This window comes from Grammomys surdaster, unplaced genomic scaffold (assembly GCF_004785775.1).
Source record: "Grammomys surdaster isolate TR1022 unplaced genomic scaffold, NIH_TR_1.0 126182, whole genome shotgun sequence".
Classification (NCBI taxonomy): Eukaryota; Metazoa; Chordata; class Mammalia; order Rodentia; family Muridae; genus Grammomys; species Grammomys surdaster.
In genome coordinates, this window is record NW_021620988.1 from 1,782,804 (window position 1) to 1,806,980 (window position 24,177).

General features: G+C 38.2%; 1 protein-coding gene and 1 pseudogene across 8 annotated transcripts in view; both read right to left on the minus strand.

The window, feature by feature from the left end:
* LOC114612741 (probable ATP-dependent RNA helicase DDX60) overlaps positions 1-24,177 on the minus strand; it is a 146,498-nt gene that overhangs the window by 16,221 nt on the left and 106,100 nt on the right. For all 8 annotated transcript variants that reach the window (XM_028757764.1, XM_028757765.1, XM_028757766.1 and 5 more), the window contains 5 exons: positions 22,974-23,126; positions 21,245-21,349; positions 19,292-19,492; positions 4,536-4,640; positions 3,851-3,992 (listed from right to left, as the gene is read on the minus strand). In XM_028757764.1, the coding sequence (XP_028613597.1) occupies positions 3,851-3,992; positions 4,536-4,640; positions 19,292-19,492; positions 21,245-21,349; positions 22,974-23,126 (706 nt within the window). The remainder of the gene's footprint in view (positions 1-3,850; positions 3,993-4,535; positions 4,641-19,291; positions 19,493-21,244; positions 21,350-22,973; positions 23,127-24,177) is intronic.
* On the minus strand, positions 526-2,697 carry LOC114612742 (annotated as a pseudogene).

The following is a 24,177-nucleotide window of genomic DNA, read 5'->3' on the forward strand; positions in this document are numbered from 1 at the left end:
TAAGGGGATAACATATGAAATGTAAATAAAATATCCAATAAAAAAAATAAAAAATAAAAAATAAAAAAAAAACAAACAACAAAAAACATCCCTGCAAACTTCAAAGCATTTATCCAGCATTCTCGCAGGGATCAAAATAAAACTAAAAGATCAAGGGTGGAGTAGGGGAAAATGGTGAATCATTCTGGGTTCCCCGTGATTAGTGTATCACTTTAGTCACAGAACAAGGTACAGATACCTAGAAGTAAGTGGATTTGCCTTTCCAGTGGGTCATTTGTTGCCCAAGTAGATGACAACAGGAACTTTAGAACCACGCTTGTTAAACAGTCTGTATTCATTAATCACTTGCATTCACACTTAAAAACAAAAACTAACAAAATAATAAAGAAAAGACTATTCGGTACCGGAGATTAAATAACCATGTGTAGTCTCTTGAAATAAATTTGATTCCTTAAGAAGTCTAATTACTTTCAGTTGCATATATATATATATATGTAATCCTGTGATTCTACTCTGGTTCCTCTGCTGTGTTGAAGATCTAGGAGCATAAAAGCCTTGTGTCCCACATGAACAGTGGCTCTAATGCTGCAGAAAGGTTACAGATAGGCAGTCTGGTCCTTCATTGATCTGGACTATCCATGGCTTCATTGTAAGTGGTTAACCTTTTGGGATCTTGCTTCTGCAAACTCCATATAGATTCCATTTCTTTAGTGTGATATACAATAGCAGCCCTCAGGTCAAAAGAACCCCAGCTATCATTCCTTTCTAGGCCTCTCTGGTATCTCTGTTCTTTGGCGGAGCCTAACAAAGTGTTCGTAGGAGAAGCCAGAGGATTTTGATTTTCTATTTCGTAGTCCTTTGAGAGAAACACTAAAGCACCTTGACTACTGGTGTCTGCTTTTTGCAGGTCACCTATATGACTGGGTTCCAAGGATAAGGCTCCACTCTCAGTAGTCCCAGGTTTTAGAATGTTACCCAGAACTTGAGGACTAGTCCGTTTTTCCAGCTCATAAACCTTGGGAAACACAGGATGCTCAGTTCCTGAGGGAATTATTTCAGCACCCTGTGAAACCAAAGTGGCAGGATATTCTCCTTGAAATGTCACTTCTATCACTTTATGATCTGATGACTTTCCAATAACAGTCTCTGGGCCAGCACTGGGTTCATTTATAAATGATAAACCCCATTGACTCTGGAATATATCCCCCAGGTTTTGCTGATCTGTTTGGGAGGGCAGATCTACTTGTGCACTTAACAGCACTGTTTGCATATTTGAAGGGTAGGTAAAAAGGCTAGACTTAATTTGTTCAACAGCTGCTGAAGTCAGACTCATGTCCTGAAAAACTGAATCAGTCCCAGTAGAGATGGGTGTTAAAGTATTTGCAGCAGTAGTTAGCACTGGCTGACCCCCAGATGGATACACACTTCCATCAGTTCCTGCTAAAACAGGCCCATTAGAAAAATTGGCAGAAGTAACAGATTTCAGAGCTAACATGGGGACCTGGGATAACCGACTTGAAGACTGGGTCTGAGTTTCCCCAGTAGATGATGATGATGAAGAAGATGAAGATGGTGACACAGAAGAGTTCTGTATAGTTTTGTTGAGGTTTTCCTTAACTTTGCTTGCATAACTTATTTTAGGAACTATTTTTGCACTGCTATTGTCCACTGGAAAAACTGGGGGTGGCTTAAACAAGGTCCATGAGTCCTCTTTGGAGGCAGCAGCTGAGGCATGCTTTCCTTTAGGCTGATCATCAAATTTTTTGCTACTCAAACCAGGTTTAATATCTGAGCTTTTACGAAGCATGTCACCCATAGCAGGTTTTCCACAACTTGGTCCTCCAGGTCCAGTTTCATATTTCCAAATAGGCTTCGAACCATCTACTCGAGTTCCCTTTTGTTCACTATAGCAAGGCTTTAAAGTTTCAAGTCCCTGTTTTAACGCTGGGACACTAATCTCTTGCAATATTTTGTCCTGCACTATATTAAGGTTCTCACAACCCTTGGCACTATTGCGCCTAGCTTTCCTTGTTTTAGGAGTGGCATATCCACTCTCAGATCCACTACCATCATGATCTGCTCCTTTGCTCTTATAACCATTAGCAATATAGCCTGAACTATTTGTTATAACACCATCTGGAATTGCTATAGTATCAGTCTTATCTCTACCCTGGGTCTCTCCAGATTTATTTTCATAAGATTTTCCATTCTTTTTGTCCATACTGTTTTTCTGAATAAAATTCTTGCTTTTGATTCCTTATTTTCCAAAGGTGTTGGTCTTTACAGTCTGCTTCAGGCTCGTGTCTACAACTTGCTGGTTGCCATTGAGGACCCTGGAAATAGGGTTGGTAGCTTCATCAGAACTGAGGCTCTTTCAAGATATTTCTCTTTCTCCAGCATTACCATTTATTTCACCATAGCCTGTTTTCTTCTTCGGCGTTTCCTGGTGCTGCTGGAGGGTGTGTTTCTGCTCATGTTTCAGCGGCTTGGGCTGGGCCTTGGGGCTGCCCTCTGCTCCATGCTGCAGGTATTGGTGAGGCTGCTGGCGATGGTGGTGGTGGTGGTGATTGTGGCTGTGGTTGCAGAAATAATAATGGTGGTGGTGGTACGACTGCTGCTGTTGCTGGTGGGGGCGATGGTGCAGATGGTGGTGGTGTGATGGTGCTGAGGCTGTGGCTGGCCGGGCTTCTCCTCCATTGAAAGCGGCTGGGACTCCCTGGCTGAGGCTGTGGGCTGCTGCACCATCAGGATCTGAGACTGCTTCTCCCATGACTTCTCCTCTTACACATTTTTGGAGAAACAGAACTTTCCGAGTAACCATAACATGATACATTTTTTTAAAGCATAAAGACTGCAGGTGTCATACAAAGTACTTCCATCAGCTAGTGACAGAAGGCAAAGTCAGAGACTCTGAAGTCAGTATCACACACATCATTAACTACATATATTTTGAGAGGGCAATATTTACTTCAGAGATGTTGTGTAAAGAATTATTTTGAAATGTAGGATTCAAAGGTTTTTCCATAAAAACTTTACAGGATTTATCTTTAAAGATTTTGTTCAATATGGGTAAAAATTTTAAATGTATAATTTGACCTAGAACACATGACAAATTCAATATTAGTTATTGACCTATACTATACAATTATATTAAAAGAAAATGATGTTTCAAATAATGTTCACAGATATTAATAGTGATTATCTGTGGGTAGAATTTGGAGTCTTACATTTTTAACAATGCTTTCTTATATTGTTACTAAAAACTGATCATATGTTATACTTAACTACAAGGAAATGTTTTATAATCACTGTATATTATTCAATATGTTCTGAATCCTAGTGGCAACACACTTTTCAAGTTACAATTTGCAGCAGGGACTACATTAAGATTATTGGAACAAAATAAAACCCCTACAAATACTTAATTAACTTCATTCATCTTATTTTTGTAAGCCTATAATTTGTGTATAAAAGTGTCATTCTGTTTTATATCATTAAACTTTACATTAAGTACACAATAGTAAGACTTTCATACAAAATCATTATTCTAAACTGGTATTCTCTTAAGTAACAGTTGAATAACCATTTACCTCAAATTCTTATTTTCTATAAATCTACCAGGTTCTTTATCACCATGGGAAGATATGTGTGTGTGTGTGTTTGTGTGTGTGTGTGTGTGTGTGTGCATACAAAATACATATTACATATATATTGTATAAATATCACATTACATATTATTTTATATATATCCATATGCTAATAAGGATATATACTTATATAATAATGATATGACAATATTACTTCAATACTACACCTACTCACAGACAGACAACACAACCTTCAAACTTACCGTTACTTGTTGGCTGACAAAGTTTATGGAAAAGGCCTTTTACAAGAAAACTGACAAACACGAGATTAGAAGGTTCGTGGTAATGTAAATGTGAGACAAGGCCAGCAAACCCTGTAGGGTTACCTTCTTGATCTATATATCCCTAGAGAACAAAAATAATTTGTTAGCTTAGCTCAACTCACAGAACTAACAAGTCAATTATGCATTGTCAGTTAAAAACAGTCTATAATATTAATAAGATGGTAACTATTAACTGGGTCAATGTTAATATTTATATGAATTACAAGTGACACTACTCATTGGGTATTGTCTTCTAAAGATTACAGCAATGCAATGTGGTTAAAACCCCAGAATCTAGGGCTGGAGAGATGGCTCAGCAGTGAGGAGCACATTCCCCTCTTCCAGGGGACTTGAACTCAGTTATCCAGAATCAACATCGAGCTTCTTAGCTGTAACCCTAGTTTTAGGCTTCTCATACCCTCTTCTTATGTCTACAGGCACACACACACACACACACACACACAAACACACACACACACAAACACACATATAAATAAACTTTAAAAAATAGATGTAAAAAAAATCAAAGATCTGCTACTTAAAAAAAAAATAACTCTAGATAGTAACAAATCTATTCTGTGCAAAGGACGGAGAGGGGAAAAAGAAAAGGAAGGTTGTTTCATACCTCTTTCACCAGGAACTGCAAAGAATATAAGAAGTAAAGCTTTAACATGTCTGTGGCTTGGGGTTGTTTGAAGGATAACAATGAATGCTTAAGCACTGACAATGCCTAAAAAAAAAAAAAGGCATTTTAATTTAGCAACATTAAGTGAATGAAATGTCTTTAAAAGAAATAACACAGGCTAAGTTACATGTCACACATACAAACACACAAACATATATATCTTAAATATATATGTGTGTATACATGTATATATTTGAATTATAAGAGCTATATCTCAAAAGAGCAATGAAATATTGTGTGTGTTCCCTTTTACCACTCTACTACTTCAAATGCTGTCTCCCTTGATGACAGCAAACAAGGAAAAAGGGATATTCTTAAAGGATCACTTTTGTCCTCTAGTCCCCTATAGGATATGAATAATACCATAAAACACAGCAACAATGCACAAAATTGAATTAGATCTAGTACAATTTCGTTCATTCTATAGTCCATCCTTTTACACAAGAGGGAATTTTTTAGTGTATACTTGCTGTGAGCAGACCCATCACTGCTGATACACAGGCTTGCAGGAGGGACAAGCCACAGTCAGAATCAGCAAGACCAGCTAACACCAGAGATATTCAAATGGTGAGAGCCAAGGGAAAGAACATAAAATACAGAAACCAAGTCTACATGGCATCATCAGAACCCAGTTCTACCAACACTACCAGCCTTGGATAAGCCAACACACTGGAAAAGAAAGACTCTGGATTAAAAATCACATCTCTAGATGATGATAGAGGATTTTAAGAAAGCCTTCAATAACTCCCTTAAAGAAATACAGGAGAACACAAGTAAACAGGTAGAAGCCCTTAAGGAGGGAACAAAAAAAATCCCTTAAAGAATTACAGAAAAATACAACCAAACAGGTGAAAGAATTGAACAAAACCATGCAGGATCTAAAAAGAGAAATAGAAGCAATAATGAAACCACAAAGAAAGACAACCATAGAGATAGAAAATCTGGAAAAGAGATCAGGAGTCATACATGCAAGCAACAACAACAGAATACAATAGACAGAAGAAAGAATCTCAGGTGCAGAAGATACCACACAAAACATTGACACAACTGTCAAAGAAAATGCAAAAGGCTCCTAACCTAAACCATCCAGGAAATCCAGAACACAATGAGAAGACCAAATCTAAGGATAATGGGTATAGAAGAGAGCTAAGAGACCCAAATTAAAGGACCAGTAAACATTTTCAACAAAATTATAGAAGAAAATTCCCCTAACCTAAAGAAAGAGACACCCATAAACATACAAGAAGCCTACAGAACTCTAAATACACTGGACCAGAAAATAAATTCCTCTCTTTATATAATAGTGAAAACACCAAATGTAGAAAACAAAGAAAGAACATTAAAAGCAGTAAAGGTCAAATAACATATAAAAGCAGGCCTATCAGAATTACACCAGACTTCTCACCAAAGACTATGAAAGCTAGAAGATCCGGGGCAGATATCATACAGATGCTAAAAGAATGCAAGCCCAGGCTACTATACCCAGAAAAACTCTCAATTAACATAGATGGAGAAACCAAGATATTATATGCCAAAAACAAACTTACACAATATCTTTCTACAAATCCACCCCTACAAAGGACAATAAATGGAAAACTCCAACAAAAGGAGGGACACACTCTAGAAAAAGCAAGAAAGTAATCTTCTTTCAATAAACCCAAAAGAAAATAGCCACACAAGCATAATTCCACCTCTATCAACAAAAATAACAGGAAGCAACAATCACTATTCATTAATATCTCTTAACATCAATGGACTCAATTTCCCAATTTAAAAAAAAATGTAGACTAAAGATTGGATACGTAATGCTAGGACCTAGCATTTCATTGGATACAGAACAGGTACCTCAGTGACAAAGACAGACACTACCTCAGAGTAAAGGGCTAGAAAACATTTTTCCAAGCAAATGGTTCCAAGAAACAACCTGGAGTAGCCATTCTAATATTAAGTAAAATCAACTTTCTACCAAAAGTGATGAAAAAATATAAGGAAGGACACTTCATACTCCTCAAAGGAAAAATCAACCAAGATGAAATCTCAATTCTAAATATCTATTCACCAAATGCAAGGGCATTCACATTTATAAAAATAAACTTTACTAAAACTCAAAGCACACATTGCACCTCATACAATAATAGTGGAAGACTTCAACACCCCACTCTAAGCAATGAACAGATCATGAAAACAGAAACTAAACAGAGATACCATGGAATTAAGAGAAGTTATGAACCAAATGGATTTAGCAGATATCTATAGAACATTTCATCCTAAAACAAAAGAATATAAATTCTCCTTAGCACCTCATAGTACCTCCTCCAAAATTGACCATATAATTAGTCAGAAAACAGGCCTCAACAGATTAAAGAAGAATGAAATAATCCTATGCATCCTATCAGATCACTGTGAACTAAGGTTGGTCTTCAATAACAACAAAAACAACAGAAAGCCCACATGCACATGGAAGCTGAACAACACCCTACTTAATGACAACTTGGTCAAGGAAGAAATAAAGAAAGAAATTAAAGACTTTCTAGAATTTAATGAAACTGAAGACACAATATACCCAAACTAATAGGACATAATGAAAGAAATGCTAAGAGGACAACACATAGCTTTAAGTGCCACCAAAAAGAAACTGGAGAGAGCATACACTAGCAGCTTAAGAGCACACCTAAAAGCTCTATAACGAAAAGATACAAATGCACACAAGAGGAGTAGATGGCAAGAAGTAATCAAACTGATTGCTGGGGAATCAAATTGATGGAATCAACAAGGCCCCTGCCTGATCCTTATGGCTGGGGCAGACACATAGCTGGTCTGTTCCTGTGGAGATACCTAATCTTGAGCCATCATAGAGGAGCCACTGCACTCAGAGCAGCGGGTAAGGATCCTGTCCCATTCCCTATGCCCCAGAGTTACAACAGGGAGCCAGGGGTGCTCAAGACCTATCAGCCACCCAAACCCTGCCTCTCCAGGATGACACTTCCCTTCCACCCCTGCCTGGTCCTTTTGGCTGGGGCAAACACATAGCTGGTTTGCTCTTGTGGAGACACCTTATCCTGAACCATCCTAGAGGAACGACTGCACTCAGAGCAGCAGGATTTCTGGATCTTAGCAGCAGCCTGAGTCACAGGAGTTCTTCCACCCAGAAGCTTAGGATCACAAGACCACAAAGACATCTGGACTCTGAGTAGTTCTAACACAAGCAAGATAACTGGAAAGACAGACTCCAGTCAGACACAATGAGTGCAGGTAACAATAGAGTTAACCAGATGGCTAAAGGCAAGCACAGGAACATAAGCAACAAAAACCAAAGTTACTTGTCAACATCAGAACCCAGTTCTCCCACCACAGCAAGCACTGGACACCCCATCACACTGGAAAACCAGGATTCAGAATTAAAATCACTCCTCATGATGATGATAGAGGATTTTAAGAAGGACATAAGTAACTCCCTTAAAGAAGTACAGGAGAGCACAAGTAAACAGGTAGAAGCCCTTAAAGAGGAAACACAGAAATCCCTTAAAGAATTGCAAGAAAACGCAATGAAGGAATTAAACAAAACCATCCAGGATCCAAAAATGGAAATAGAAACAATAAAGAAATCTCAAAGGGAGACAACCCAGGAGATAGAAAACCTAGGAAAGAGATCAGGAGTCATAGACTCAAGCATCACCAACCGAATACAAGAGATAGAAGAGAGACCCTCATGTGCAGAAGATACCATGGAAAATATTGACACAACTATCAAAGAAAATGCAAAATGCAAAAAGCTCCTAACCCAAAGCATCCAGGAAATTAAGGACACAGTGAGAAGACCAAACCTAAGGATAATAAGTATAGATGAGAGTGAAGATTCCCAACTTAAAGGGCCAGTAAATATCTTCAACAAAATTGTTGAAGAAAACTTCCCTAGCCTAAAGAACGACATGTCCATAAACATACTAGAAGCCTACAGAACACCAGATAGACTAGACCAGAAAAGAAATACCTCCCATCACATAATAATCAAAACATAAAATCCACAAAACAAAGAAAAAGTACTAAAAGCAGTAAAGGAAAAAGGTCAAGTAACATATAAAGGCAGACCTATAAGAATTACACCAGCCTTCTCACCAGAGACTATAAAAGCCAGAAGAGCCTGGATTGACATCATACAGAACCTAAGAGAACACAAATGGCAGCCCAGATGACTACACCTAGCAAAACTCTCAATCACAGTAGATGGTGAAACCAAGATATTCCATGAAAAACCAAATTTTCACAATATCTTCCCACAAACCCAGCACTTCAAAGGATAATTGATGGAAAACACCAACACAAAGATGGAAACTACAACCTAGAAAAAGCAAGGAAGAAATATTCCAACAACCTCAAAAGAAGATAGCTACAAAAACATAATTCTACCTCTAATAACAAAAATAACAGGAAGCCACAATTATTTTTCCTTAATATCTCTTAACATCAATGGACTCAATTCCCCAATAAAAAGACGCAGACTATCAGACACAATACACAAACAGGACCCAGAATTTTGCTACATACAGGAAACACACCTCAGTGACAAAGACGGATACTACCTCAGAGTAAAAGGACGGAAAACAATTTTCCAAGCAAATGGACCCAAGAAACAAGCTGGAGTAGCCATTCTAATATCAAATAAAATTAACGTTCAACCAAAAGTAACCAAAACAGATGAGGAAGGAAACTTCATACTCATCAAAGGAAAAATCTACCAAGATGAATTCTCAATTCTGAACATCTATGCCCCAAATGCAAGGGCACCTGCATACATAAAGAAACTTTACTAAAGCTCAAAACACATATTACACCTCACACAATAATAGTTGGGGATTTCAACACTCCACTCTCAGCAGTGGACAGATCATGGAAACAGAAACTAAAACGAGACACATTGAAATTAACAGAAGTTATGAACCAAATGGATTTAACAGATACATATAAAAACATTTCATCCTAAAAGAAAAGAATATACCTTTTTCTCAGCACCTCATGATACTTTCTCCAAAATAGAACATATAATTGGTCACAAAACAGGCCTCTACAGATACAAAAAGATTGAAATTATCCCCTGCATCCTATCAGATCACCACAGACTAAGGCTGTTCTTTAATAATGACAAAACCAATGGAAAACCCACATGCACATGGAAACTGAACAACTCTCTACTCAATGATGACTTGGTCAAGGAAGAAATAAAGAAAGAAATTAAAGGCTTTTTAGAATTTAATGAAAATGAGGACACATCATATCAAAATTTGTGGGACTCCATAAAGGCAGTGCTAAGAGGAAAACTTATAGCTCTAAGTACCAACAAAAAGAACTGGAGAGAGCATACACTAACAACTTGACAGCACACCTAAAAGCCCTAGAAAAAAAGAAGCAAATACACCCAAGAGCAGTAGATGGCAGGAAATAATAAAACTCAGGGCTAAATCAACCAAATAGAAACAGAAAGAATACAAAACAATACAAAAACAAATACAAAATATCAACAAAACCAGGAGCTGGTTCTTTGAGAAAATCAACAAGATAGGTAAACCCTTAGCCAGGTTAACCAGAGGACAAATAGACAGTATCCAAATAAATAAAATCAGAACTGAAAAGGAAGACATAACAACAGAAATTGAGCAAATTCAAAAAATCATCAGATCCTCCTACAAAGGCCTATGCTCAACCAAACTGGAAAACCTAGATCAAATGGACAATTTTCTAGACAGATACCAGGTAACAAAGTTAAATCAGAATCAGACAAACAATCTAAACAGTCCCATAACCCCTAAAGAAATAGCAGCAGTCATTAAAAGTCTCCCAACCAAAAAAAGCCCAGGTCCAGATGGTTTTAGTACAGAATTCTATCAGACCTTCAAGGAAGACCTAATACCAATTCTCTTCAAACTAATCCACAACATAGAAACAGAAGGAACACTACCCAATTTGTTCTACGAAGCTGCAATTACACTCATACCCAAACCTCAAACTCCCAACAAACAAAGAGATCTTGAGACCAATCTCCCTTATGAATTGATGCAAAAATTCTCAATAAAATTCTAGCAAACCAAATCCAAGAACACATCAAAACAATCATCCATCATGATCAAGTAAGCTTTATCCCAGTAATGCAGGGATGGTTCAATATTCAGAAATCCATCAATGTAATCCACTATACAAAAAAACTCAAAGAAAAAAAACCACATGATCATATCACTAGATGCTGAGAAAGCATCTGACAAAATTCAACATCCCTTCATGATAAAAGTCTTGGAAAGATCAGGAATTCAAGGCCCATACCTAAACATAGTAAAAGCAATTTACAACAAACCAGTAGCCAACATCAAGCTAAATGGAGAGAAACTTGAAGCAATCCCACTAAGATCAGGGACTAGACAAGCTGCCCACTCTCTCCCTACCTATTCAATATAGTACTGGAAGTCCTAGCCAGAGCAATTCAACAACAAAAAGAAGTCAAAGGATACAAATAGGAAAGGAAGAAGTGAAAATATCACTATTTGCAGATGATAGGATAGTATATTTAAGTGACCCCAAAACTTCCACCAGAGAACTCCTAACCTTGATAAACAACTTCAGCAAAGTGGCTGGTTATAAAATCAACTCAAACAAATAAGTAGCCTTCCTCTACATGAAAGATAGACTGAAAAAAATTTGGGAAATGACACCATTCACAATAGTCACAAATAATATAAAATAGCTTGGTGTGAATCTAACCAAGCAAGTAAAAGACCTGTATGACAAGAACTTCAAGTCTCTGAAGAAAGAAATTGAAGAAGATCTCAGAAGATGGAAAAATCTCCCATGTTCATGGATTGGCAAGATTAATATAATAAAAATATCCATCTTGTCAAAAGCAGTCTACAGATTCAATGCAATCCCCATTAAAATCCCAACTCAATACTTCACAGAGTTAGAAAAGGAAATTCTCAAATTCATTTGTAACAACAAAAAACCCAGGATAGCGAAAACTATTCTCAACAATAAAAGAACTTCTGGAGGAATCACTATCCCTGATCTCAAGCTGTACTACAGAGCAATAATGATAAAAACTGCATTGTATTGGTACAGAGACAGGCAGGAATATCAATGGAATAGAATTGAAGACCCAGAAATGAACCCACACACCTATGGTCACTTGATCTTTGGTAAAGGAGCTAAAACTGTCCAGTGGAGAAAGGACAGCATTTTCAACAAATGGTGCTGGTTCAACTGGAGGACTACATGTAGAAGACTGAAAATTGATCCATTCTTATCTCCTTGTACAAAGCTCAAGTCTAAGTGGATAAAGGATCTCCACATAAAACCAGATACACTGAAACTAATAGAAGAGAAGGTGGGGAAGAACCTCAAATACTTGGGCACAGGGGAAAGTTCCTGAACAGAACACCAATGGCTTACACTCTAAGATCAAGAATTGATAAATGGGGCTTCATAAAATTGCAAAGTTTCTATAAGGCAAAGGACACTGTCAATAGGACAAAATGGCAACCAACAAATTGGGAAAAGATCTTTACCAATCCTACATCTGATAGAGGGCTAATATCCAATATATACAAAGAACTCAAGAAATTAGACTCCAGACAACCAGATAACCCTATTTAAAAAGTGGGGTATAGAGCTTAACAAAGAATTCTCAACTGAGGAAACTTGAATGACCTAGAAGCACCTAAAGAAATGTTCAGCATCCTTAGTCATCAGGGAAATGCAAATCAAAACAACCCTGAGATTCCACACCACACCAGTCAGAATGGCTAAGATTAAAAACTCAGGTGATAGTAGATGCTGGCAAGGGTGTGGAGAAAGAGGAACACTCCTCCATTGTTGGTGGGACTGCAAGATGGTGCAACCACTTTGGAAATCAGTCTGGTGGTTCCTCAGAAAATTGGACATAGCATTCATTACTTGAGGATCCAGCTATACCACTCCTGGGCATATATCCAGAAGATTAACTAACATATAACAAGGACATATGCTCAACTATGTACATAGCAGCCTTATTTATAATAGCCAGAAGCTGGAAAGAACCCATATGTCCTTCAACTGAGGAATGGATATAAAAATGTGGTACATTTACACAATGGAGTATGACTCCACTATTAAAAACAATCAATTCGAGAAATTCTTAGGTAAAAGGATGGAACTAGAAAATATCATCCTGAGTGAGATAAGCCAATCACAAAAGAACACACATGGTATTCACTCACTGATTATTGGATATTAACCCAGAATCTTGAAATATCCAAGATTCAACTCACAAACCACATGAAGCTCATGAAGAAGGAAGACCAAGTTGGGGTGCTTAGGTCCTTCTTAGAAAGAGTAACAAAATACTCGAGAGAGCAAATATGGAGACAAAATGATGGACAGAAACTGAAGGAGGGGCTGTCTCGAGACCATTCCACCTGGGTATCCATTCCATGTCCAAAGGTAGACACGCTGATGTGGATGTCAGGAAGTGCATGCTAACAAGAGCTTGATACAACTGTGTCCTTAGAGGTCTGCCAGAGTTTGACATATTCAGAGGTGGATGCTCATAGCTAACCATTGAACTGATCAAGGGGTTCCCAATGGAGGAGTTAGAGTGAAGACTGTAGGAGCTGAAAGGGTTTGCGGCCCCATGAGGAGAGCAACACTACCAACCAACCAGAGCTCCCAGGGTCTAAACCACCAGCCTGGGAGCACTTAGGGAGGGATCCATGGCTCCAGCTGTATATGTAAGGGAGGTTGGCCCTGTAGGGCATAGGTGGGAGAAGAGATCCTTGGTCTCATGTAGGCTGGACGCCTCAGTGTGTGGGAATTCGAGGGTGGGGAGGTGGGAGTGGGGGGAGGTAAGTAGGGGCACATCTGCAAAGAAGCAGGAGGAGGGGTGATGGGATAGGGGGTTTCAGGGCAGGTGGGGGGAATGGAGTAAAGGGATAACATATGAAATATAAATAAAACGTCCAATTAAAAAAATAGAATGGGAAAAAAAAGAATCAACAAAACCAGGAGATGGTTCTTTGAGAAAATCAACAAGATAGATAAACCCTTAGCCAAATTAAGCAGAGGGAACAGAGACAGTAACTAAATTAACAAAATCAGAAATGAAAATGGAAATATAACAAAAAGAACTGAGGAAATTTAAAAATTCATCAGATTCTCCTACAAAAGCCTATACTCAACAAAACTGGAAAATCTGGATGAAATGGACAACTTTCTAGACAGATACCAGGTAACAAAGTTAAATCAGGACCAGATAAACCATCTAAACAGTCCTATAACCCCTAAAGAAATAGCAGCAGTCATTAAAAGTCTCCCAACCAAAAAAAACCCAGGACCAGGTGGTTTTAGTACAAAATTCTATCAGACCTTCAAAGAAGACCAAATACCAATACTCTTCAAACTATTCTACAAAATAAAAACAGGAGGAACACCACCCTATTCTCGTTCTATGAAGCCATAGTTATTCTGACACCAAAACCACACAAAGTCCCAACAAAGAGAAATTCAGACCAATTTCCCTTATGAATATTAATGCAAAAATACTTAACAAGATCCTCACAAACTGAATCCAAGAACACATCAAAATGATCATTCAACTTGATCAAGTGGGCTTTATCCCAGGGATACAGGGATGGTTCAATATATGAAAATCCATCAACATAATCTACTACATAAACAAACTCAAAGAAAAAAACTACATGATCACTTCCTTAGATGCTGAAAAATCATTAGACAAACCTCAACACTCCTTCATGGTAAAAGTCCTAGAAAGATTATGAATTCAAATCCATACCTCAACATAGTAAAATCAATATACAGTAAACCAGTAGCCATTATCAAACTAAATGAAGAGAAACTTGAAGCCATCCCACTAAAATCAGGGACTAGACAAGGCTCCGCACTCTCTCCCTATCTATTCAATATAGTACTTGAAAATCTAGCTAGAGCAATTAGACAACTAAAGAAGGTCAAAGGGATACAAATTGGAAAGGAAGAAGTCAAAATATCACTCTTTGCAGATGATATGATAGTATTCTTAAGTGACCCCAAAACTTCCACCAGAGAACTTCTATACCTGATAAACAACTTCAGCAAAGTGGCTGGATATAAAATTAACTCAAGCAAATCAATATTCTTTCTATACTTAAACAATAAACTGGCTGAGAAGAAAATTAGGGAAAGGACACCCTTCACAATAGTCACAAACAATATAAAGTATCTTGGCATGACACCAACCAAACAAGTGAAAGATCTGTAGGATAAGAACTTCAAGTCTCTGAAGGAAAAAAATTGACAAAGACCTCAGAAGATGGGAAGATCCTTCATGCTTATAGATTGGCTGTATTAATATAGTAAAAATGGCCATCTTGCCAAAAGCAATCTACAGATTCAATGCAATCCCCATCAAAACTCCAACTCAATTCTTCACAGAGTTAGAAAGAGAAATTCTCAAATACATTTAGAATAACAAAAAACAGGATAACCAAAACTATTCTCAACAATAAAAGAGCTTCTGGGGTAATCACCATCCCTGACTTCAAGCTACAGAAGTACAGAGCAGTAGTGATAAAAAAAAACCTGCATGGTGTTGGTATAGAGAAAGGCAGGAAGATCAATGGGATAGAATTGAAGAACCAGAAATGAACCCACACACCTATGGTCACTTTACATTTGACAAAGGAGCTATAACCATCCAGTGGAAAAGAGACAGCATTTTCAACAAATGGCACTGGTTCACCTGGCAGTCAACATGTAGAAGAATGCAAACTGATCCATTCTTCTCTCCCTGTACAAAGCTCAAGTCCAAGAAGATCAAGGACCTCCACATAAAACTAGATACACTGGATCTAATAGAAGAGAAAGTGGGGAAAATCCTTGAACACAGGCAAAAATTTCCTGAACAGAAGACCAATGGCTTCTGCTCTCAGATCAAGAATCAACAAATGGGACCCCATAAAATTGCAAATCTTCTGTAAGGCAAAGGACACTATCAATAGGACAAAATGGCAACCAACAGATTGGGGAAAGATCTTTACCATTCCTACATCTGATAAAGGGCTAATAACCAATATACATACAAAGAACTCAAGAAGTTAGACTCCAGACAACCAGATAATCCTATTAAAAAATGAGGAACAGAGCTAAACAGAATTTTCAACTGAGGAAACTCGAACAGTCGAGAATCACCTAAAGAAATGTTCAATATCCTTAGTTGTCAGGGAAATGCAAATCAAAATGACCCTGAGATTCCACCTCACACCAGTCAGAATGGCTAAGATCAAAAACTCAGGTGACAGCAGATGCTGGCGAGGATATAGAGAAAGAGGAACACTTTTTCATTGCTGGTGGGATTGCAAACTGTGGAAATCAGTCTGAGTGGTCTTCAGAAATTTGGACATAGTACTACCTGAGGACACTGCTATACCATTCCCAGGCATATACCCAGAAGATTCTCTAACCTGTAATAAGGACACACATTCCACTATGTTCATAGCAGTTTTATTTATAACAGCTAAAAGCTGGAAAGAACCCAGATGTCCTTCAACAAAGGAATGGATACAGAAAATGTGGTATATTTACAGAATGGAGTACTACACAGATATTAAAAAAATGAGTTCATAAAATTCTTAGGCAAGTGGATGGAATTAGAAAATATCATCCTGAGTGAGTCCTCAGTCACAAAAGAACACACATGATATGCACTCACTGATAAGTGGTTATTAGCCCAAAAGTTCAGAATACCCAAGATTCAATTCACAGATCATATGAAGCTCAAGAAGAAGGAAGACCAAAGTGTGGATGCTTCGGTGCCTCTTAGAAGGGGGAACAAAATACTCACAGGAGGAAATATGGAAATAAAGTGTGGAGACGAAACTAAAGGAAAGGCCATCCAGAGACTGTCCCACCTAGGGATCCATTCCATATACAGTCGCCAAACCTGGACACTATTGTGGATGCCTGGAAGTACTTGCTGACTGGACCCTGATATGGCTGTCTCCTGAAAGGCTCTGCCAGAGCCTGACAGATACAGAGGTGGATGCTCACAGTAAACCAATGGAGGAGTTGGAGAAGGGACTGAAGGAGATGAAGGGGTTTGCAGCCTTACGGGGGAGTAACAGTGTCAACCAGCCAGACCACCCCAACCCCTGGAGCTCTTGGGGACTGGACCACCAACCAAAGAGTACACATGGAGTGACCCATGGCTCCAGCCACATATGTAGCAGAGGATGGCCTTGTTGGACATAAGTGGTAGTAATGGCCCTTGGGCCTGAGAGGGTTCGATGCTCTAGTGTAGAGGAATGCCAGGGCGGGAAGGGTGTGGTGGTGGGTGGCAGAATACCCTCTATAGCTGCAGGGGGAGGGGAGATGGAGTACCAGACAGGTGACCTGGAGAGTGGGTACCATTTGAAATGTAAATAAAGAAAATATCCAATAAAAAAAATAAACAACCTGCACAGCAAGACAGAACCAGATCATCACAAAGCAGCTAAGCAGTCATGTTTTTCAGAAAGTAGAGCTTGAGAAAAATAATTTGAAATAAGAAAAAATCCCAAATGACTCATATTACTATGTAGGCAGGAAAAAAAAAAAACAGTCAAATTAACTGTATGAGGAATGAGATTTCCTGGTTGCCGTAGCTAGGAGATGAAAATGTGCTCTTAGGAAACACCCAGTCCTAAGGGCTAAGCAGTAGTCAGAGCAGCACAATAGATGCTTTCTTTCATTGAGTCTCTAGATTTAAACACGTATGTGTGTGAAAGTTGAAAAGAGAGCAGTTACGATGGGGAAGGAGACCAGGGGTAGGAAATTGAGACATACAACAGAGAAATGGAGAGAGTATGTGGTCAAAGCATATGACACACAGTCATGAAACACCATGATAAAAGAGTACATAGTTTAAAAAGCACAGTCTGAAGAGTTTATGCTCACACTTAAAAGTGGGTACAAGTAAGCAGAGGGTTCCTATCAGGCTTCTGAAATAGGCCAAAGCACAGAAAACGAACGTTTCTAATTAAGTGTCTGAAAAATAATTAGGGGTCAGAGAGCTAGCTCAGTGGATAAAGGGGCTTGTGTACAAGCCTGGAGATGAGAGTTCAAACTCTTGAATCCATGTAAAAGTTGCCTTCTGAACTCCATGTGTGCTCTCTGACATTTGTGTGACAGTTACATGTAGATACACAATCATACATATGCTATAAAAATAAATAAAATAAAATACTTTATTTTATAATAAGTAAATAATGGGTGAAGTAAATTATTCTATAATATTAAACTACTACTAAATTAATAATAAGTCTTATTAGAAGATGTACTTAAGAGCTGAAAAATAGGCTAATATAGTGGCTCAGTGGGTAAAGATACTTGTTACCAGGACATACAACCTGGACCAAAGACCCAGGACTGGGGACTCAGAAGGAAGAAGTGGAGAAACAGGTTCTGTCCTGCAAATTGTCTTCTGCTTGCTCTCTGGCCTGCCACGTGTGTGCCATGGAATGTAGACACACACACACACACACACACACACACACACACACACACACACACACAGAAGGGGGGGGGGAGAGAGAGAGAGAGAGAGAGAGAGAGAGAGGACATTTAATAAAAAACTCAAAAATAAAGAAAGTTCCCCAAAACAATGCTTTGCAAAACCAGAAGGCCCAGATCCTGCTGCAATCTGAATGTGGTCCCTAGGTCATGCTGAAATCTACTCTCCATGCTGGCTATGATACTGAGATCTCTGGAACTTGAGGAAGTGGAATGAAATCAGAAGAAGTCCTAAGATTAGAGGGTTCCCATGTTGGACTCCTCATGACTTTACAAGAGTAATGGAATGAGGACACGGGGGTTCGGGGAGCAAATAGGCCTACATGCTTCCTGATTATCACATAATGTTTTATGACTTGGGACACCTTAAGCAAAATGGATTTCAGTAGATGTTATGTTACCCTTCAGCACCAAACCTCTGGACTCATGAACCAAAACAGACCTCTCTTCATAATTCATCCAACCTGTGGTATTATGTTACAGCCGAGAGACAATGAACATAAGTCCTTTAGCAGTGTCTTGTTCCTAAAGTGGAAATCAAATCATCTAATTGAGAGTAGTTTCAGACTCTCTGTTATCTGACCCTGAAGTATCAAGACAATGTTCTGATTATATTTTGATGTCCACTGCCTTATAAAATGAGCAATTGTACATTGGAAAAATGTCTGAAAAACAAGAACAACAAAATAATAATCATGTGACCTTTAGGTAGAACCAGGCATAAGATCTTTTTGCTTTGTTTCGTTTTGTTTTTTTTCAGTTTTCTGTATTTTCTAAACATTCTTAATGAATTTGGATTTTGTCTTGTGAGAAAAATACTGTTACTTTACAATTACAAAAAAAAAAAATCATTCTTGTTTCTGAACGGAAGAAACAGATCATAGCTAGAGTCCTTTGGTACAATCATATACGAAGAGACTGACCACGGGCAAACTTTTGTGCGCACCCAGACATACACTTTGTCTGATCATGGAAACAAACAAAATTTGTCACTCTGCTTGCCAGCTTCCTCCACCCCTCCCTAAAGAATGCTGAAGGCGTGGAAAGAAAAGAGAGAAAAAAAAAAAAGCGCGCAGCAGAGATGATATCAGCCAAGCCAACAGTGAAGCCCAAGGTCCAAGCAGGGGACACAGTACCTTTGCCTTGCCGTCCTCCAGGTCATCTGCCTTGGTAGCCAGCAACATGAGTCTTAGGATGAGTGTGATACTGAGGGGAAACTGTCCTCTCAGCTCAGGAACTTTGGATTTTATGAGTTTTCCTATTTTGGGCCGTGGAATATCAAAGAAGTAGACGTCACCCAGTAAGTCCTGCCCTCGTCTTCCGGCCCGACCAGACATCTGGAAATATAGTAGAATCATGCTGTGAGAATCACCTGAGTATTTTTCCTAAGAGGATGTAAACATATTAAGCCTTTTATATTGCTTTTGAGCCAGTATGCTGCATATGGAGGTAAACTAATGACTAACCTATTTTAAAATCTGAAAAATTGATCACATCTGAAGCAAAGCTATTTTAAATAATACATCTAGTATCCTATGCATCACTAATCAAACCACATATTTGTATAATGCTATATTTATAAAATTGTATATCTAATACTATAGATGTATATTATATAATATATATAATTGCCACTTCCTGGCAATTACTTGATACAATATTCTATCTATGATATATTATATATAATATATGCTATAACATTATATAACAGTATATTATAGTGTATTGGGGTTTTTTATATTTATTTATTTATTTATTTATTATGTATACAGCATCATGCTTGCATGTACACCTGCAGCCCAGAAGAGGACACCAGATCTCATTACAGATGGTTGTGAGCCATCATGTGGTTGCTGGGAATTGAACTCAGGACCTCTGGAAAAGCAGCCAGTGCTCTTAACCTCTGATCCATCTTTCCAGTCCCAATAATATATTGTTAATAATAATTATACATGTTCTATATGATTTGAATGTTAGGGGATATATTCTAAATTTGAGGCTGCCTGCAGAAATATTGACAGAACATTTCTGAGAAGATAAACCATATGCAGACAAACTTTGCTGTCTGCAGAATAGAACAGAATAAGGAGAATCCAAAGCAAGCAAAATGCTTTAGTGTTCAAGGTCTAGACTTTGTAGTGGAAGAAAATGTGTGGGGAGGTGAGAAACCCTGGGGAAATGAACAAAGTCCTATATGAATGTATACAATTGACGTGGGAACAGATATGTCAAGGACTCAATGCCCAGCCCCATAGCAATAGAAAGGCTCCCTTTATTCCATAAAAGAAACTGAAAATCCTTCCTCTGGTTTATGTTTAGATGCTAATAGTGTGTTTGGAAACAATCTACTGTAACTTTCTCCTTCCAGATAGCTATGCCTGGAGACTGCTCTTCTAAAGAGACTGTTCCTAAGGAGATCACTTAAACCTGCCTCCTTGTTCAGCCATATGCAGTAACCCTATTTCCTTGTTTAATTGTATATAATAAACACACAGTGCTTCCAAGTTATATAGTTTCTCCATGAGAAAGCCAAATCCACCTGATCCCAGATCTTCTAAGTGTGTGTGTATCTGTCCTTTTCTTACTACCTTGCTGCCTTAGTTAGGTCAGTCCCTGGAGCTGGGCAAAGTGTGGCAATAATGGATATGTAGCTTGCAGAGTAACCAGGGAGTATGGAAGGTGGTTTGGAAACAGAGTGTGTATCAAGTGTTCAGAAAAGTTTTAAAGATGGATCTAGATGAGAAATTCCATACTCAGTTATGGTGAAAGTAAATGTTTCCCAATCATCTTTGATATGGATCCTCTTTTGCAAATCACTCTATTTAGTTTGGGTGACTGTTGTGGGGTAGAGATGGTCACGTACAATTTGAAGATAGGAGAGGAAATTGTATATCATATCCAAGATCACACACATCTTAGCAGTGCTCACATAATCCCAGAGCCCTGTGTTTCCTCAATACAGACAGTCACCTAGTGTTCTGCCAGGAACCAGAGCATGTTAGTAAATTAGTTACAGAGTAATTTTTTTTTTACTATTTTACAGCTATATAGTATTAATATATTGAGTAAGTTAATATATATTCTAATACCTGTCTGTAATTTAAAGCATCCAGATAGACAGAGTTTTGAGCAAAAACCACAGATTTACAGGGCATATTGATTCCCAAAGCCAGTGTTCCAGTAGCCGTCACCACCTAAAAAGGAACAAAACAGTGATTCCTCATGCTGGCATTCACAAGTATTTATATGTGATTGCTCAAAACTGTATTGAGATACCAATTAAATTACAGTGGGAAAACTAGGGGACAAGACACACACTGTTTCTCCCTATTGTGTAAACACAAACAACACATTCTCTAATGGAGTCCACTATAATACTAGTTGCTTTGCAAGAAATATATATTTAAATATAAATACATACACCTTAATTGCATGCCACAAATGTCACAGAGGAAGTTCTGGGTCACATCTAAAATAATTATCTTCTCCCATCCCCATCTACCTCTCTGCATTAGTACCTCAGTGTCCCTCAACATCGTTGTGGTTTTATTTACCTTTCAAATATGTAAGTGCAAGCATTATTGACAGTTGTATCTCCAGAGTCACAAAGAACTTCCAGCATGGGATAAGCATTGCAAGAAACATTATACGTAAAATATGAGAAGAGAAATTTCTCTGTGAGAGGGCAATCAATCTTTTATAAGCCTACATCCTGGTAAGTATTTGATCTATCAAAGGTTATTGAGAAATGATATAAAAATAAAGTATGTTCTCTTTTTTTGCCATGAAATTGCATGATTACTAAGAAAAAACATGAGAGTTCATTCATATCATCTAACGTCTTGTTCATTTTGTTCCTGATGTAGTTAATATATGCTGACTTGTGCTGTCTCTTCTCTGTTTTCTGATGATGCTTAAGGGTGCAAATCAATGTTTTCTAATTGTTTTGTAACAGAGGCTTATACATATGTCAAAATAAAGCATTCTACTTATTAAATATTTTTTCAAATTCCTTTAACAAGAGCAAATATTGAAAGAGTGGAAGCTTTACATATAGGAAAGGAACAGCCTTATGTTCCAAAAATGTGCTCTCTGATGAAGCTATCGTATTTCCCTAGTATCTGTTCTAAATCAGTTTGGTTATTCATCACTTTATTGGTGACTAAGAAATTACTGACTGATACTATTTTAGCCAGGCCTCTTTTTCTCTTTGTCTCTCTTCTTTCCCTCCTCCCCTTCATTTACTCTATGCTACACAAAATTTAAAGTGGTAAGTTTTAGTAGTCAATGTCAATGTTTAAATATTAGCCAAGATTCAAATTAAGTTAGTAATGAGCTAAGGGCCTTCTCTATACTTGTCTGACCATTGTCATGAGCCTTCCCCATGACATATGAGGAACTTTTTAGTTACCATATGGGAAGTTGGTTGATATGGTTTTGCTATATATATTTTCTCCAAGATTTGATGGGGATTTATATTTAAGTTTGGAGCAGATCTTTTACTAATGTAGTAGCTGAAAAAAGACATGGATATCTGCCTCCTTGGGGCTTCAGCATAGCTCAACAGAGCTTGTAGATGTGTCAGGAGCTACTGTTGCTTCTCCTGTTACTGATGGGGAACAAGAAGAAGATTGCCATAAATAACTTTCAGTCTACACAAGGCATTTGCAAAAATTGCACATTCAGGAAACCAAATCTACAGCCCCAGAGACATAGCTACATGAGAAAAAAATAAAGGGGTGGCTGTATTTCCTTGTTTCATGAATACTCTGCTGTATATATTCACATTCACAGTTTTTACATGAAAAATCTACCCACCCTAATGAATCCTTTCCTGAAGAGAATTTCGACCACCTGCTTTTCTTTGGCACTCATGGAGCTGTGATGGTAGCCAATGCCCCTTCTTGCCAACCACTTCAGTGTCTCACCTTTTCTTTCATGTCTCACCCGCTTAAACACCATCTGCAATGACTAAAAGAAACCAAAGATTTAGAGTATTGCTTAGAGCAATCCAATGCCTAATGAAAATAGTAAACATATTACATAATTATTTGCCCAAATGATGTCACCATCAGGCCTTTCTTCTATACAACAACAACAACATTTTATAACAACAACAGTCAGCATAAGAAAAATCTTCCAGTTCTTGTCATGGACCAACCCAGTCTCACCTCAGTTCTGGAACTGAAAAATCTGCCAAACCTCCAAAGGAGGTATAAGAAGGACCCGCTCCCACCTGAACAAGATAAAGTGACTGTGGAATTTTTCTAAAGGTTCCCCCATAAGTAAAGCAAAACCTTTACAGTGTAAGATCATAAAATGCCTATTTCTCACTGAAAATGACATACTGATGACTTTTTAAATAACAACATCTCAAGCACCAATCCCTGACAATATTGTTATGCTTGCAGACAAGAGTCTAGCATGGATGGCCTCTGAGAGGCTCCACCCAGCAGCTAACTCAGACAGATACAGACACCCACAGCCAAACAGTGGATGGAGCTTGGGGATTCTTATGGAAGAATAATAGGAAGGCTTGCAGGCCCTGGAGGGGATAGGAACTCCACAAGAATACCAACAGAGCCAACTAACCTAGACTCTTAGAGCTCTCAGAGACTGAACCACAACCAAAGAACATAAACAGGCTGGACCTAGACCTCCATGCACATATGTAGCAGATATGCAGGTTAGTCTCATGTGGGTCCTGAACATGTGGAGGGTGAGGTGGGTAATCCAAAAAGCTGTTGCCTGTACATGGGATATGTTTTTCTAGCTGGGCTGCCTAGTTGAGTTTCAGTAGGAGAGGATGTGCCTAGGCTCTGAAATATTTGATGTGCTGGGATGGGAGGATAGCCATGGGGGCCCCCATCTGCTCAGAAGATAGGGTAAGAGGAAAGGATGGTGGGAGGGGATGATGGGGAGAAGGTGGTGAGTGGGATGTAAATTAATTAATTAATTAATTAATTAAAAACCCCATGTCCTATCCAGTTGTTTCGTGTGTGTATGTGTGTGTATATATTAT